Source organism: Bos indicus x Bos taurus, chromosome 20 (assembly GCF_003369695.1).
Source record: "Bos indicus x Bos taurus breed Angus x Brahman F1 hybrid chromosome 20, Bos_hybrid_MaternalHap_v2.0, whole genome shotgun sequence".
In the NCBI taxonomy this organism is placed as follows: domain Eukaryota; kingdom Metazoa; phylum Chordata; class Mammalia; order Artiodactyla; family Bovidae; genus Bos; species Bos indicus x Bos taurus.
In genome coordinates, this window is record NC_040095.1 from 28,141,759 (window position 1) to 28,160,571 (window position 18,813).

At 36.3% G+C, this 18,813-nt stretch overlaps 1 protein-coding gene across 2 annotated transcripts in view; it reads right to left on the reverse strand.

The window, feature by feature from the left end:
- The window catches only part of PARP8 (poly(ADP-ribose) polymerase family member 8), a 197,086-nt gene that overhangs the window by 16,271 nt on the left and 162,002 nt on the right, over positions 1-18,813 (reverse strand). For both annotated transcript variants that reach the window (XM_027520534.1, XM_027520533.1), the window contains exons 17-25: positions 13,799-13,924; positions 12,499-12,564; positions 9,981-10,048; positions 8,261-8,309; positions 7,085-7,197; positions 6,779-6,851; positions 5,073-5,142; positions 1,441-1,514; positions 32-101 (exon numbers count right to left, since the gene is read on the reverse strand). In XM_027520534.1, coding sequence (XP_027376335.1) covers positions 32-101; positions 1,441-1,514; positions 5,073-5,142; positions 6,779-6,851; positions 7,085-7,197; positions 8,261-8,309; positions 9,981-10,048; positions 12,499-12,564; positions 13,799-13,924 — 709 coding nt within the window. The remainder of the gene's footprint in view (positions 1-31; positions 102-1,440; positions 1,515-5,072; positions 5,143-6,778; positions 6,852-7,084; positions 7,198-8,260; positions 8,310-9,980; positions 10,049-12,498; positions 12,565-13,798; positions 13,925-18,813) is intronic.

The window sequence follows — 18,813 nt, forward strand, 5'->3', positions numbered from 1 at the left end:
TGCTATGAGGACTATAAAACTTTCAACTTACCTTCACATAAGGCTATGCATTTTAAGTTACGGCTTTGCAGGAACTGGGATTGCTGTCCTTTCTTCTGTGACTAAATTCCAAAAGAATTTAAAAATTAGAGTAAAAATGGAACAGTCACTCAAGTGAAAAGAATCATCATTAAAAAGTAATCATCACTAAGATAGCACCAGAGTTTTAAAAAATGGCCTTTCTCAACTAGCAGTAATATCCTTGAGTTATCTCTTAATGTCAATCTATATTTGTTACATCACTTAATTTCTGTACATAATCATAATTAAATCACTTTCAAAATAAGTGACCTGAAAATACTTAAAAGTAGCCACAACACAGAATCAGAACTCAAATTTTAGTTTTACTGGAAGTCTAGCATCTCTGTTTAGAGGGAAACAAAGCTGCATTATCTTTTCAAACATTACAATCAATTTTTCTAGATCACCTAACTATTCAAAACCAACCCATTTTTATAACACATTAAGCCACAGAGGTTTCAGAAACATCTCATTTAGAAAATCTGGGGGTTTGTTTTTGTTTTCAGATATTAGCTTAGCTACACGTTTTTTTAAAAAAAATCTAGAGTCACATTATTCATCAGATGGATTTTAATTTGTCCAGAATGCCTGTTTTCTCTGAAATAACAAGGGATTTGTGCTTGCTCTTCTCTATGCCTGGAATGTTCTTTCTTCCAGAGAGCACCATGGCTCATGCACTCATCACTTATTTACTCAACCCAATAAGTTGAGTCAAGGTTCTTTACTCAACTAGAACCTTCTCCGAGTATTCTTTCCCCATCATCCCATTTAACATTCATTCAAGTTCCATCTTCAATCGATAGCATTCAGCATCCTCTATCCCTGATTTTTATCCAGATTTACCACCATCTGATATTTTACTAAAATAAATATTTAATTAATTTATTAAAGTTTTCCTGGATGTGGACCATTTTAAAAGTATTTTTTGAATTTGTTACAATATTACTTCTGCTTTATGTTTTGGTTTTTTAGTCTGTAGGTATGTGGGATCTTAGTTCCCTGACTAGGGACTGAACCCTTAACCCCTGCACTGGAAGGTAAATTCCTAACCACTGGACCATCAGGAAGTCCCATATTTAATTTATTTATATCACTCAGTAGAATGCAGGTTTCAAGAGGATTTGTCTATTGTAGATTATCACTATAGCTCAATGACTAGGAGATGTCCAGCATTTTAGTAGAAGCTCAATAAATATTTGCTGCATACTGATTGAATAAAGGCATCTGGATGATTATATTTTAGGGTGAGTTTTGTTTCTGTATGAGTAATGCCTAAAATAATTTTGCAGATTTAAAAAGCCTGAGTATTTATCAAAATCTTGCTGGCTAAGAACGCTAGAGTTCACCCATCAGAGACAGTCACCCAAGTTGCTACAATACCTGTGATGCGTTGCTGTTTTTACTGCTTGAAGCCGGCTCATCCTTGGCTGACACCTTCTGCTTCTTGTTCATCCCTAAAAACATTAGCAAAGTAATAATTTAGGGACAAAGCTGTATGATGCAGCTCAAAATACAATCCATCTACACTGCCAAGTTCCACTTTAGGCAAAGGCTTGACAGCATCAAGCCACAAAGGCTCCTGAAGACAAAGGGCTCCTGAAGGATCAGCCACTATGCCCTGAGCAAGGAGGGTGGAAAGTCAGTGGGTTTGGAAGTTCTGGTCAAGTTACAAAGTGGAAAGTACAGTTTGTTTTTCTTTGTGTTGAAAAGAAGGATAGGCTCACCTCTTGCATAAAGTTGATATAATCAGAAAATTTTTAAAACTTGATTTTAAAAGGCTTTTAGGACCAAACTTTCATTCTTATCATCTGGTGATAAGAAAATAGATAAGGGGTGGGAAATAGGAATGATTTAAAAAAGATATTAATACTGCCTCTTCATGAGTGGCTGATATATGCTCAATACCTATAGAGTTTACTATTCCTCCTAATAAAGGAAAACCAAGTCCTTTTGTCTAAGATACTCACAAATCTTACCAGACTCTGTTAACTCCATGGCTTTTTTACTGTGAAATATTTCAGACAAAATAGAAATAAAATTCCTATCTGTTTAGAATAGGTAGATTTGTAGCTATACTTAAAAAAAAATGCTCATCTACTATCCTGAAGTTGAGACTCCTGTTTATTGCTGTTTCAATAAAAGGCTTAATGAAAATGGGTAAAGTCTATGGGCCAAATTGCAAATGGTGTGACATAAGCATTTTCCAAAGTAGACATTCCCCTAAAGATACACAAGTAGGGGGAGTCAAGTTGAGAAACAGGCCTAAGGTTTCAGAGACAGTTCTGAAGGAAGTGAAAGTGTAGTAGTCGCTCAGTCATGTTTGATTCTTTGCAACCCCATGGACTGTCGCCCTCCAGGCTCCTCTGTCCATGGGAATCTCCAGGCAAGAATACTGGAGTGGGTAGCCATTCCCTTCTCCAGGGGATCTTCTCAACCTAGGGATCGAACCCAGGTCTCCTGCAATGCAGGCAGATTCTTTACCGTCTGAGTCACCAGGGAAGCCCTATTTGAGGGAAAGGCAGAGGCTATTATATGCACCTCCTATAGCTACAGCCTTCAAAATCAAGTATGGAGGTACTTGAACTTATGGTAGAGGTTCTTACTTTTTCTTTTCAGATCAAGGACACTTAAAGAATTGGATGAAATCTATGGATCCTCTTTCCAGATAGATGCATATTCACACAGACAAATTTCACATTCATTTGTATCCCCCCTTTCCATGAACCCATCTAAAGAGTCTGTACACCAGGATATGAAGCAGAAAATCACAGCACTTGTGTTTTTCTTATCTATGCTGAGGTTGCATTTAGTTATTAAACCTGGTTTTATATTACTTTTTTATTGTGTTTGGTTTAGGAAGATTTAGAGTCTGACTTAAGCTGATTTGAATCATCTTCTCCACTGAACTATGTTATTTTCTTTCCTATATTATCTTATTCTTCTGATATTTATTTTCCTAGTGTTATTTGGGCATATTGTATTTTCAAAGATCACTGCAACAATATTTCTCAACAATATGCTTTTCAACTATGTGACTTCGCTGCTCTTTCATCAGGAAATGGAGTCTAATTCCCCAGCCCTTGAATCTGGAGGGCCTTGTGACTGCTCTGACCAGTATCTGTATATGGAGAGTGGCACCATATGACTTTTGACGCTGAGTCATAACAGGCATACATGTCCTCTTAGGACATGTACTCTGGAAAAGGTCAGGATAGAACTCTGAGAAACCAGATGCTGTGGCTGAAAGAGTATGAACTTGGACAAAACAATCAGAGAGGTGAGCCTCGTTAATGCTCCCCTAGTTATTAGACCTCTCTAAGTCACCTTTCCTATAACATGACGATCTTGAAACTTACATACAGGCACCACATGAGCAACATCTCCTGAAGTTGTTTAATGGAATCATGTAACCACACACACACACACACACAAGCACATAAGCAAAACCAACTACATATATGCAGGCATACAGAAGGCCAAACATAAAGCATTTAAAAGTCTAAAGGGAAATGCACTCAACACTGAGACTGTAGGAAAGGAGGAAAATTTTTCATCTGTTATTTTATACCATTCTGTGTAGTTTCAATTTCTTTTTTTTTGGAGGCTAATTACTTTACAATATTGTATTGGTTTTTGCCATACATCAACATGAATCCACCACGTGTGTACATGTGTTCCCCATCCTGAACCCCTCATCCAGCTCCCTCCCCATACAATCCCTCTGGGTCGTCCCAGTGTACCAGCCCTGAGCACCCTGTGTCATGCATCGACCCTGGTCTGGAAATTCGTTTCACATATGATATTATACATGTTTCAATGCTATTCTCCCAAATCATCCCACCCTCGCCCTCTCCCACAGAGTCCAAAAGACTGTTCTATACATCTGTGTCTCTTTTGCTGTCTCACATACAGGGTTATTGTTACCATCTTTTCAAACAAAGAACATAACTACTTTATATTTAAACAATACATTTTTGTTTTTAAAAAAAATCTGATCAAAGTGAAATATTCCAAAGAAATATTGCAAAGAAAAAAACACCCCAAATTTTTACTACCTAAAGATTATAGATGCTAACAATTTGGTAATCATTCTTGCCATATTTTGAATTCATGAGGCTCCTCCTTAGCACATGCTTTCAATTTATTCCAAAATTAAAACAATCTCACCAAAATATTAACAACAAATTGTCAACAAGTAGAATGGTTTTGAGGGTGTCTTTCTAAACCTAAGTTTTCCATATCATTTAAAACTTTTTTATGGGATATATAATAATACAACCCAATTCAATGGACATGAATTTGAACAAACTCCAGGAGACAGTGAAAGACAGGGAAGCCTGGCGTGCTGCAGTCCATGGGGTCACAAAGAACTGGACATGACTGAGTGACTGAACAGCAACATAATGATCCAAAGGTAAGAAGTTGGCATGCTACAGAATTACATTCAATGATAGTGGATTAATCTGTATATAAACTTTGCAGTTATCTCCATAATACTTTGTACATACTATATTATCAATGTTTCGTGTAGATGGAATAAAAATAGAAATGATTGAAAATTAAAAGTAACATTAAAATTTGTCAATTTTTGAAATTAACAAAACATATATTCCATGTTATACACTAGGGGAAATATTATAAATCTTGGCATGTGAGCTTTGTTTTTATTTCTGACACTTATCAAATGACACTTATCAAATTTAATACAAATACATCAAATAAGCTTTGTTCACTTGATAAAAAGGTTGTATAGCTCAGTTGGTAGAGTCTGCCTGCAATGCAAGAGATCTGGGTTTGATTCCTGGGTTAAAGAGAAGGAAATGGAGAAGGAAATGGCAAGCCACTCTAGTATTCTCGCCTGGAGAATCCCATGGACAAGGAACCTGGCAGGCTACAGTCCCTGGGGTTGCAAGAGTCAGAGACAACTTAGTGACGAAACCACCACCACCGCCTGGAATATACAACGGTAAAACCCTAATAAATTTGAGGTTAGAAATGGAATACAAGCTTACCTGAGTAACCAAATGATATGCTTGACATTGGACTAAGATAGATTCCACTTCCATACATTGCACCGTGGAGCTAAAATGGAAAGAGGCAGGAGAGGAAGCTGTCAGTTCATGGTTTTAAATGTTAATATTTCACAAGAGAGGACCATCGTCTCATGCTGGAACACTTAGCTCTTAGAAAATGTTTAAGCCTTTATTCCAAGGTCTATTTGGAATTGAAGAAGAGTACTAATATCTTTGTCCTTAAAGTTAAGAATGCATTGATATATGGAAAATGACAGCCAAGGAAAAAACATCCTTAGAAAAGATTTTCCATCCTATCGATGACAGAGAGTCACTTAGTATAATGTACTGGAATAGTATGTTAATGGCTCTAAAACACTGAAAACAGGCTGAAACATCTATGACAGAAGGTTGATTAGGACTCATCTATTTGTGTATCAATAAAATATCCTATTCAGATTTTCATTATACAACACTGTCACCCCATTTTCCTCCTTCAAATTTTTCAAGTTACAGAGTGCTTTATTAACTGAAACTCTGACTAGTGTACTACTCAGAACAATTAAAATTCTCTAATATTACTTCCATGTTTAAGGCCCTCATACCCTTTTACTGTGCACCAAATATTAATTCAATCAATTTGTATTTATGGACATTTATATTTAATTGTAGGGCTTCCCTGGTGGCTCAGAGGTTAAAGTGTCTGCCAGCAATACGGGAGACCCGGGTTGGATCCTGGGTCGGGAAGATCCCCTGGAGAAGGAAACGGCAACCCACTCCAGGATTCTTGCCTGGAGAATCCCATGGACTCGGAAGCCTGGTGGGCTACAGTCCATGGGGTCACAAATGAGCAACTTCACTCACTCACTCACTCATATTTAATTGTATCATCCCAACTGTCATCAGAGTTTGTAATTTTATACTGGTAACTGGGTTGAGGATCTCATTTCCTGACCTCCTTACATCATCAGATGAAAATGAGTGGGGTGGAACGCTGGAGATGAAGGGCATAAAGATGAGGACCACACCCACTATACCCTGCTCATGTGCTGCCCTGGGGCTTGAAAGGCAGATAGCCTATGGCTTTTTGGTGTCCAATCTCCACTTCTCCACTTTGTTTATTCTTAGCCCCACCTTTTCTTCTGTTGAAGTATTCACAGTGAGATAGGGCTCAAGAAATGTGTATTGGATTAGTAGAGAGAATTCTTGTAAGGTTTTACCTTTTTGGGGATCATCTTTTTCTTGTCATTGTTGTTTAGTCGCTAAGTTGTGTCTGACTCTTTGCGACCCAATGGCCTGCAGTGTGCTAGGCTTCCGTGTGCTTCACTACCTCCCAAAGTTTGCTCACACTCATGTCCATTGAGTTGGTGATGCTATCCAACCATCTCATCCGCTGTTTCCCCCTTTTCCTCCTGCCCTCAATCTTTCCCAGTATCAGGTTTTGTTTTCTCTAATTAAGTTTAAAGTGATTTTACTATTTCTCATAGGAAAACTCAATTTTATTTTTCTTTTCATCCCTATGTTGTATATAGATCAATTCTGCTTGACTTGGTGAAAATTATGAATGTCCATTAGAAAGTCAATGTGATTTGTTTAAAGCACATGTGCTTCATCCTTTTGCAAGTAAAAACATAACACCAGGACTGCTTACTGAACTCCCATACTAAAGAACTATGAGATCGCATCAAGCCATTCAGAAAATGTACCTGCAGTCGTGTATTAGAAGCAACAACCAGACCATTCCTCAGGATGGAATGCCAGTTTTCAATGTGTGAGCCACTAAAACACAGGGAAAGAGAAGGAAAAGCAAAATCAGAAGTCAACGACATTTTAATGGGGTCGCAATATAACAAGCCATGGTGCCTTCTCATAGCCCTGAGTTTCCTAGTCAAGCATCATGTAGTGACTGTCCTATGCTACCAACCAACTACTAAAAGAGGTGCTTTCCTCCCCCCGCATTTATGGAAGACTGGGTAGGGAACTCACACCCCTCAACAGTAAGCCATACTCACTGAAATGCAAAGGTGCTTCCGAAGAGTTTTTTAGCAGCTCTAAAATTGGATTCTTTGGCTGGTGGACTGCTGAGAAGAAGGAACTGATGGGGTGTGTGCATGAACTTCAGTTGCTGCCATTGAAAATAAGGGCACAGTAAAACATATCAAATTTAACATATTATATATTTTCAAACTATAATAATTTATATTAACAGGATCATTCATTTAACAAAACCCCTGCATAAGTGATAAATCACATGGAATTGCTGATATGAAGGATAATTCTTTAGGCTAATGGAAAAGGAATAGGAGACAGACGATCCAAAGTCATTTATATTTAGCTTTGGAATATGCTATGTAATCACATTCAAGCAGATCTGCCTTCCTAATTACATTTCTTTTTGAGACTTTATTATTGAATTCCCTAAGTATCCACAAACTATTTGACTGGGGAAATATCTGAGTTTGCTAAGCAGAAAAGTTAGTTCAAGATTTTAGAATTGCAAAAATTATCATCATTATGCTTTATTTGCATATATTTGTAAAATCAGAAATTGCCAACACTCAAATTATAGTTTTCCCCTTTGTTCTTAAAAAAAAAAGTAAAATAGACTCTCTTGAATTAGCTTCTTGATACACTGCTTGACACAAATTTCTAACTGCTGCTATTCCACCTAAGATTATATGTACTTATATAGAAATCTAACATACAGGAATCTCACAGTTGAGAGATTCAGAGATGACAGACCTGAGATTTTAGATACTGCTCCTGGGTAACGACCAGAACTAAAATCAGACTGCATGAGCTTTTTTTTTCTTTTTTAATTTTGTAAGCACATTAGGCCCATAAGTAAGATATCTGGAGTCAGTATCTCCTCTGATATAGAAAAGTGAAGCTGTGCCAACATTAAACTGACAATGATAAAAAGTACGCAATCTCTAGATAATGTTCTTTCTATCACATGTGGAATAACTAAATGATTTCATATTGACTCGGTTACTTAAAAGCTCAGGGCAGCAGCCTGAAATTGAATTTGGTTTCTTGGAAAAACCTGGAACTGGAGCACATATGTCATTTCAAAGAATTAGGCTTAGCCTGAGTTTCCTTCAATTTCCTGGAGAGGCTGCCTAAAAAAATCACAACCAATAAGTAGCCCTCCCATTTCTGTATGTATATGTGAATAAATAACTTACCCTGTTAACTGGCAGTTTCACAATATGTGACCTATTACTTGAAATAACCCTGAAATTAATTGAAATAATCCATCAGTCACAAATATACACCACATATATTTAAAGTTTTTTTCCTCAGTTGGTAAGTGATTAAAACTTATTTTTGCTGTGACATGAATTGAGTAATCATTTTATCTAATTACATCATTCTGCTTCACTTCCTCAAACAATTTAAAGAGCTGATGTAATAAAAAAAAAGATAATATTTTAATCTGAGAAAACAAAGAAGTAGCTCTTTAAAACTTAAGATATATAACTTTTAATAACCACAATCTAAGATTAGAACTTGAATCACAATCTGCTTTCTCTGCTCTTTTCTACAGTGTCTAACTAAGCATGAGTTTTCATGGAGATTTTTTTCCTTTCTATAAATATTTGAGCATCTTTGCACTGACACATACAGTGGTTTACATACAAAATGTTATTAACTGTATGTAAGACAATGAAGTTGGAAAAAATCAAAACTTTAGGTATTTGAAAGAACTAATTGCTTTATACTTGTCAGCACAGAAAATCATAACTAAACAAATTGTAAAACATGTTGGTAAATTTCCCTCTGCTTGAAAGACGAGTGACTAACAAGTTCAAGGAAATGATCACAAATAATTAAAAGTGAAAAATCAAGCTGACTTTAGGGTTAAAAAGAAAGACTGGATGTTTGAGATGTTTGTCTTCATTCTGAAAATGACTTTGAGAATTTGAAAGATTAAAAAAGAAACAACTATGCATTGTTTTACTCATCAGATTTTTAATAACAGATTGTGAAAGGTACAAAGATGAAAGACTTGTAAAACCTACTTTTTGTCATGATTTTACTAGAATAAATTTAATATGTTTTGTAAGGTTCTGTGTAAGTGAAAGTTAATTATGATCATGAGTAGCCAGAGTCTTTCTCCTTTCCTGATCTTTACATATTTTTTAAAAAACTTCCTGGTGTTAACATAGAATAAGTACTCATTCAGATCAATCTCGTATAGTCTTCACATTTGTTTTATTGCATGATAATCATGATGAATCCCACAGCCTTTACTTGTCAGTGACTTCAGAGAGACGTACCTAAAACCCTCAAAGATACGTTGAGTAGATACTACTGTTTTCCTTTTGCAGATGAGAAATCAGAGGGCAAATTGCTTGAAGTAAGTGTTGTAGAGCAAGATGAGTGCTCAACCCACTTCTTAACTATTCTTAGTCTAACTCTTCTTCTAGGATCCATGCTGAGCTAATGCTGTGGCCCTCAACAGACTTTCTCTGAAAGAGAATGTCCTCTGTAGTCATCAAAAGAAGAGTTTATCAAATTTATACTCTCTTTGTTATGGGAGCAAATTATACAAAACATACATTTAAGAAAGATTTTCAGTAAGTGTTTGAAACAGTTTGATCACTTAGTTAACTAGAAAATTAAATGAGCCAAAATGGCTTCACCATGTAATATAGTCAATTTTTTTAAATCTATAGAGTCAACCACACAGTATATTCGTGTATTGCATATGACAGCATTTTCTTCCCCTTGTGATGTACAAGTTTTAATTAAAGTGGAAGTCATTAAGGACTTGTGGACTGTAAAATCACCAGTCCTCATAGGATTGAGGAACTGTACCATTGCAGGGCTCCACCCCCCTGCATTCAAGCAGGCAACAGAAAATGCTGCTGTTTTCATTAAGAGGAAAACTAAATTTTATACCATTGCAGTAAGGGATGAGCAAGGGGGTCTTGTTTATCCATCTGCTTCTTGATTTCCAGATATGGTGCCTGGAAAAAAAAGTCATTATGCTCCTTGATTTTTCTTAAATTATTTTACTTTTTTTTTGCAAAAGGAAAATCACCGTTAACAGGTATGTCTAATCCAGTTAAATGTGAAGACTTGTGGTTGTGACATGATAACAACGACCATTACCCTAGTTGCTTCTCCCCAAGATGACATGAACTCTGACTTTCCACACTGCACAAAGGACTTGCCAGAACATTTGGATAAGAGTCTTAAATCAAATTTTAACCTGGCTTCCATGCACTGGGCCAACTCCCTGGACTCCTGCTGAATCTTTGCTCAGGAAAACCCAATGCTGCCAAAACACAAAAGGTACCAACCCACACTGCTAATCATTCAGTAATTCTCTACTTACCTCCTGTGAAATTTTCCAGTTCCCCAAAGTCCCTTATTTTCACTTCTCTGTAGCCCCTTTTTGTTCCCTCTTTGTTTTCACCTTAGAAACCTTGGTCACCTTGTTTTCCTCAGAGGTGACCTCAGCTCACACTGCTAATCTCTCTCCTCTACTGCAGTACTTGATGAAATCTGTCTTGCCACCTTTAGAAGTGTATGGTCTCTCTTTGACATTTTTAACTTTTAACTGACATTAAAACAAAACTTGTAATAGCTATAATCGTGCTCATATCTGAAGGTACTGACACTGGGTAGATCATTCCATGAAAAATCTGGACAAGATTTACATAAGAAGACAACTCCTTCTTTTAAAAGTATTGATGGAATTCACCCAGACAATTAACCTTTTCATAGAATGAAAGGCAGTCTGTTTGTGGCAATTTAGGTCTCATCTATAGGGCAGTACATTCTAGAAAATAGGACAGTATAATGTTATGTTTATTTGGAGAGGTTTAAAGCATCTGATGCAATAAACCCTAACAGCGTCCTTATGACATGTATGCTGAAGGAGGATGCAGCATTACTCTTTACCATCTCAGCAGAGAAGATACTGAGGCATCAAGCAATCAAGCAACTTGCCCAAGGTCACAAGCCACGTCACTGATGAGGAAATTATACCAGGTGGGCCGCCAACCTCCCAAGCTGACACTCAGTCATCTCCATTGCCTCCTATTAAAATAGCTTACACATGACCCAGAATAAAGGAGGCAATTCTTGGCACAGAGCTGATCCCAGAGACAGAGTTTGCAGCTATTCTTAAAACCAAGAATGATTTGGATCTATGGTACAGTACAAATACTCTATACCAAAGTCTTTGGTGACTAAAAGTGTATAATCATGGGTAAGGTACAGCAGTAGGTTCTTTCTTCCCCCTCAGTGGAAATGCTTTGATTGTTTTCTTTACCTTATACAAATAATACATATTTGTTTGAAAAGGAATTCAGATAATGTAGAAAGGGCATAGAAAAATAGCTAGAAAGAATGATGGCTTTTAAGCAAATAATATAACTTGTGAATTAAAATATCTCTTATTTACCATTGTCTGACACCTACTATTTGTTGAATGAATGAATATTTGACTTCATAAATAAGTATCACAAGAATTAAGAATCAAATTTGGGAATACAAAAATGTACTTTGTCAGCACATCTGCAAATGGAGTAGATGTTACGGTGGGGGGAGGGGAGCATGGCACAGAAGCTCTGTGGACCCCAAGACTGGAGAAATCACTATTCCCTCCCCAGAGAAAGGCAATGACTGAGAGTAACACTTATTATAAACCTGCAAGGGCCTCTAGGGCAATGCAAGCCTTGAAAGCACCATATGCAAACTGAACCCACTGTGCGTGTTGCTGTCAATTATAGGTTATTAATTTCTACTTATAATGATGAGCCCTAAACCTTTCTCCAAGTCTTTGGCAGCAGAAAGGCCTCAATAATTCAATAAGATGTGCTTTTCCAAGTGTTGGACTATAGCCCAGTGACATATTAGACTTTCATAATAAACCCAGATCCTTGCTCATCAAACTCTTCCACCAAAGCCTCCCTAATGGTCAAAAATATAAGCTCTCAAGGAGTCTGGTGTCTTTCAGAGTTGTTTTGAGATTTTGTATAAATATTCTAAAATATTTATGTGCAATTTATATTTGGCGGAATATTTGTTTTTATTTTAACATTAAAATGATGCTTTGAAATTACTACCATTAATTAACACTGACAGTCTAGGAAGATAGTACCAGATTTAACTTTTGCCTTAAGATATTCCAACAAATTCTCATCTGAGTTTGAGAGCAGAGAGTTAGGATTATATTTATGCAATTACCCTCCAAAGTCACAGTGGTAGCATGCCAAAACACTGATGTGATTTCATTAAAACATCCTAGTACAAAACAATTTTAAATTTTTTATGATTTTAATTATACTCTCACACACAAAAAAAGTCTTCATTTTACTGCATGGTCAGTACTCTCAGATATTTTAAAAATATCATTTCACTCAAGCAAAACTGAACTGTATATAAGACCACAAGATGATATACTTACTTGTGTCATTTCTCTAATAGAAGTTATGCTATCCAATGCTTTCATTACTCGATCATAGTTCTTCTTCTGTTTGAAGGGGGAAAAACAGTATTCACTACAAGCCTTTGCAAGTCTGCACATCACTAGACAAACATATTATTTCTGTACCTGAATTTTCCATCAGGGTCAATTTGAAAGCAATGAGTGTGTGGTGTACATAAAAGGGAAGACTTTAATAAGATGGCTCAAGGATATAGCATGTATAATTGAGTCAGAGGGAAGGAAAAAGAAAACAATGCCAGTTTTAGTATAAGTATCAGTACATAAAACCATGTTCAGCTTACAGGGGAAAAACTCTAAGTACAAAAAAGCTATTAGGCTCCTGATTTTTGTTTTCACTACTAAAAAGTTAAGCCATGATGACTAAAGTAAGCACAGAATCCTTCTGAAACACGAAAATCCACTTTAAATCTTATAATTTCATCTTGCTTTTATTTTCTTTTGATTAGAAGGTTGTTACCAAAAGAGTATTACTAGTAAATGTGTAAATGACACCATATGCTCAATAGATAATTCATTTGTAAGAATATTGTAAATATGAAAGAAGGAAAGTTTTTCCTAGGAAACTTTATACAGTCATTGTTTCCATAAAATGATTTCAAGATGAGTAATAATAGAAACTGAAGCAATTTTGTCTCTCATGCAACTTGAAAATTGTGTTATTTCAGAAGAATTCTGCCTAACCTCCATGAATATTTACGAAATTGGTGTCTCAAGAAATGACAGCTGATCAACAATAGTAATTAAACTTTTAGTAACCTTCAGATAACTGGGGAGGGAGAGGGGGAAGGCAAGAGAGGGTGAAATAAAAATACGGAAGAAAAGGGAAAATTTGTCCCCTTACCCATGATTCTTAAAATGAGACTACATATGTTATAATCTCAAAAAAAATATGTGATGAAATTAAAAGTCATATTGACCATTATAAACCAATTGATTATAGCTATTTACCTACCTTCTGTGCAGTTGGAATGAGTAAAGATCAGCATGTGAGTCTGATCTTAAATGGGTCTAGTTTCGTGACAGTAAAGTTAGGAAAGTGATTTTAAAGGAGAAAAGGAGAGAAGTAACAGGGTACATGAAAAACAAGGTGGAAGTAAATCAAATTTGTAGAAAAGAATCATATTTGCTAAACAGATATAGAGTTCACGACAGGTTGTAGATTTGATGAGATGGTAATTTAGCTAAGAAAGAAGAAAGCTAGTGAGACTGAAGTCTCCGTTATTGTTACAGGAAACGGGTGCTGTGCAGGATTACTTACCCTGGGGTTGAAGGCCAGCATCTGAGGATCGTTAGGATCTACCACAGAAGGATATGGCTCGAAAATGACAACTTTTCTAGGAGATTCCAATGCAGACCTACACATGGATACTAGTAGATCTACCACCTTGAAATACATACATAAGATAGTTACTACCCTTCAGGTTTTATCAAGAGTTTTGCCATTGTTTCTCCCTCTCATGGTAATTAATTGGAAAGACTCAAGATAGCTATTAATCTCTGAAGTCTTTAATTTGTGGCCTTAGACTAAGTTTGACCAAGCTTGACTATTAAAGTAATTAATACGCGTTGCTTCCAACTATCACATTTTACTATCTCTGTCTCTAGTATGTCTTTGTCATGACTACATACAACGTGCTACAGTGCTGCAGGCTCCACGGCAAGTCAGTGCACGAGACAGGCCTGTGCTCGTGTGGAATTCACATTTCAAGGAGGAAGTGTGTTGAATGAAACAGTTCAACAAATATATGCTTACAGACAGTTCCTGGCAGTGTTAGACGCTATAAAAAATAAAGCAGGCTTTCGAGACCAAGGCAGTAGAGGGGACTGTTTCAGAGTGGCTAGGAAATGTGGTGATGTTTCTACAGAGACATGAACGAAGTGGGAGAGGAAGACGTGTGACTGTCTAGGAAGAAACCATTCTGGGTGAAGGAAACTACAGAGAATGAGTCTGACCTACTCAAGAAAAATAAATATCCTGACATCATCTCACTTCTTCCTACTCTACTCTGACAAAGGCCATTAAAGACTGTTGGCTTGTTAAATAAGATGATTTTATTCCTATGTTCTTCTATGATTCTTCTGCACAATTTTCTAAGAGGCAGTACTATGTAGCAGTTAAGAGCATGGCTCCCTTCCCTGGTTCCCCAAACAATATGCTCTAGCAACCCAATCAAGAAAACCAATACTAAATAGAGAGAGCTCATCAGAACACATGTATCTACAGTGTGATGACAAGAGACCTCATAAGGAAGCAGCTGACTTAATCTATATAAGGAAAGATAGCACCAGAAAGTTTTGAAACAGGCATTTAAACAATGTACAGTAAGAGCAGGACAATTTTTGATTCTTAAAATGTGGTTCATGAGGAGGCATTGTGACCTAATGACAGTAGGGCTCACTCTGATGTGTGTATACTCACAAAACACATCCACCCAATTACAGCATCCATCCAGAATTTCCAGTGACTGAAAACAATCAGCAACACTCAAGCACAGAGTATAGGATCTATAAATAACAGCCCCCAAAGTACACAGACATAGATACCCCTAGGACTTATTCAGAAAATGGTACAACTAAAACAGCTAATATGTCTCTACCACATTATTCCATTTATCTGTGTATGAGCACACAACCTGGATTCTAAGCAACAGGTATAATCATAAAGATATAATACACAAGTCCAAGTTTGATGCATGAAACAGGACACTCAAAGCCGGTGCACTGGGACAACCCTGAGGGATGGGATGGGAGGGAGTTGAGAGGAGGGTTTAGGATGGGGGACACATGTACACCCATGGCTGAGTCATGTCAATGTATGGCAAAAACCACTACAATGCTGTAAAGTAATTAGCCTCCAATTAAAATTAATAAATTAATCAATTTTAAAAAACAATAAAGATATAATAAAACCCTCCTTTTTGTTTTCCTCTCCCATACCCACACCCCTTCCACCCCAGAAAGATGCACCTTAACCCAGATACAAACTGTATTCAGCATGATCTGGCCTGTTAGTAAAGTAAAACCCAAGCAAGAATTCCTAAGAAAGACTCATCAGTAAGATAAAAGAGCCTTTTTGAAATTTTTGGAGTCAAGAATTGGTACAATTTTATAAATATCTTAAAAAATTATATGGCATAGTATGCATTTGAAGCTTTGTAAAAATACATGCCCTTTGTGTATGTGGTCAAATAATCTTTGACAAGGGTGCCAAGCAAGACCACTCAATGGGGAGAAGAGAGTCTTTTCTACAAATGATAATGAAAAAGCTGCATATACACACGCAGGAGAATGAAGCTGGGCCTTTATTTTACACCACATGCAAAAATTAACTAAAGTAGAATAAAAATCTAAACATAAAACCTTAAACTAAAATTTCTATAAGAAAACTTTATGACAGGGGAGAAGCTTCATGACATTGGATCTGACAATGATTTTGTAGATATAAAACCAAAGACGTGGGCAACAAAAACAAAAATTGACAGTACAACTATACCAAACTTAACTTTTATCATCAAAGGATAAAATCGAGAGAGTGAAAAAAGCAACATGGGATGGAAGAAAATATTTGCAAATAATTTATCTGATAAGTGGTTAATATCCAAAGTACATAAAGGACTCCTATAACTCACCAACAAAGGATTATATACCTTGATTTTAAAATGGGCAAAAGAACTAAACAGACATTTCTTTTAAGAAGATATACACATGGCCAAAAAGTGTATGAAACATACTCAACATCATTAGTCATCAGTCAGTCAGTCAGTCAGTTCAGTCGCTCAGTTGTGTCCGACTCTTTGCGACCCCATAAATCGCAGCACACCAGGCCTCCCTGTCCATCACCAACTCCCGGAGTTCACTCAGACTCACGTCCATTGAGTCATCAGAGGAATGTAAATCAAAACCACAATGAGATACCACCTCACAACCATCAGGATGACTATTATCAAAAACCAGAAAATACAAAGTGTTGGTGAGCATATGGAGAAATCGGTCCCTTTGTGCAGGGTTGATGGGATTGTAAAATGGTGCAACCACTACAGAAAACAGTCTGGAGGTTCCTCTAAAAAGTTAAAAATAGAAATTCCATAAGGGTCCTGCTGGAAGTGACTATCCCACTTCTGGGTACATATTCAAAAGAATTAAAATGAAAACATCTTTAAGATATGTTTGTACACCCCTGTACAGCAGCATTATACACAATAGACAAGAGATGAAAGCAACCAAAATATCCATTGATGGATGAATGGATAAACAAAATGCTACAGACACATGTAATGGAATATTATTAGCCTAAAGAAGGAAAAGTCAGTCACCTCTTACAAAATGGATGAACCTTGAGGACACTACGCTAAGCGAATAAGCCAGTCACAGAAAGTCAGATACTACTGACTATAATCATGAAGCATCTAAAGTAATCAGATTCACAGAAACAGAAAAAAGAGTGGTTACCAGGGATGTGGGTAGGGGAAAAATGGGAGTGTCTGAACAGGTATAGAGTTTCAGTTCTGCAAGATGAAAATGTTACAGAAATCTGTTTCATAACAATGTGAATATTCAGTAGTGTTAAATATAACACTACTGAACTGTGCATTTAAAACTGATTAGTGTGGTAAATTTATGTTATGTCTTTTTTACAACAATAAAAAAGGCAAAAAATGGATACAATAATAACCTGATAAATGTTCCCCTTTCAATCAAATATTTTAATTAAATACCTTGAGCCAAAAGCTTCAAATCAAAACTATCCAAATCACTGCATTGTTTTGCCAATAATTTCAAAGTAAATTATAATGAAAATAAGAGAAAACATACTGGAAAAAAAAAAAAGATGATTGAATTTAACTCAGTTTTTTGGTAGGGAGAGATTTTATTTATAAAGCTTTTAAAAACTAGTCATTTTCGCAAAAATTTTGCAGCATGAGACCTTTTGATTTGTGATTAATAAAATACACAATTAATGGATAAAATAGTTTAAGAATTTACCCCCCCCAAAAAAATAAAGTAATTATTGATTAAAAAAAAAAAGAGAGATATAGGAGTAGAGAATTTAACTAATAGAATATTTTTGTTAATATACATCCTAAACTAACTTCAAAGTAACAGTGCAACTACTCTGGCAAAATCCTGTGCTGTCCACCAAAGTTTCATACATTGCTTCCAAGGTATAATAGGGCTACTGCTTGGAAGCAACTGCTCTGCAAGCAATATTTCTACCCTTTTTGTCTACATCAGACCATATGACTGATCTTAACCCATGGACAGTAAGCAGAAAGGGGCTGAGCTGATGGACAGACAGTGCTCCTTTCCTCTCTTCCCCTCTACTATACACCACATGTTGAAAACAGCAGACCCACATGGTGGACAGAATCCATTTCCTTCAACGATCAGAGCTACCCAACAAACATTCTAACCAGACAGTTGTGTGAGTTAGAACTAAAAGTATACCATATTAATAGTTTATCTATTATAGTAGTCAGATTTGGAACGTTGGCACAAAGAAAGGTTTATACTATAGTTTTTGAATTTGTATTCTATTTGCAGATGATAACTTTTCCATGGAATAAAATGATGTGTTTTTTTTGGAGAAGAGGTGAATTTAAAATTGTAGACCACTGGCTTTCAAGCATTTCAATAGTAATTCTTTTTTTGTTTTTAAAGAAAATTGTATGGAAGAGCCCCAGTACATAAAAGAAATAAAATAAAATGGAGCTGCCTTCTAGTTAAAGCAGTATTTGGAGGCCTGGAATCCCAGCTGTTGACACACTCTCTTCCTAGACCAGTCTCCTGCAGATCCCTCTAAAGAATGTTCATGTAACCTCCAGAGCTCCTCAGAGCCCCATGAAAAATTCAAGAGTCAGCTGATGAAACAAGACCACAGAGATACAGTGCTATTTAGAAAAAGAATCCATTTACACGTAATCTTTAAGATTACAGCCAGAATACTGGGGTATATCTTTGCTGCTGCTAAGTCGCTTCAGTCGTGTCTGACTCTGTGCGACCCCATAGACAGCAGCCCATCAGGCTCCCCTGTCCCTGGGATTCTCCAGGCAAGAACACTGGAGTGGGTTGCCATTTCCTTCTCCAGGGGTATATCTTTAAAGAGGTTAAAAGAATATTCTGCATTGGCATTCAAGTAGAATCACTAAATTCTCTCTTTTTTTTTTTTTTTGGATATTGATTTTTAGAGCTAAATCATTAAATTGATCTAAGTGAAAACTTGTGTTTTGTTACTATTGTTACATAATCCAAACATAATTTCACTTTAAGATCCAT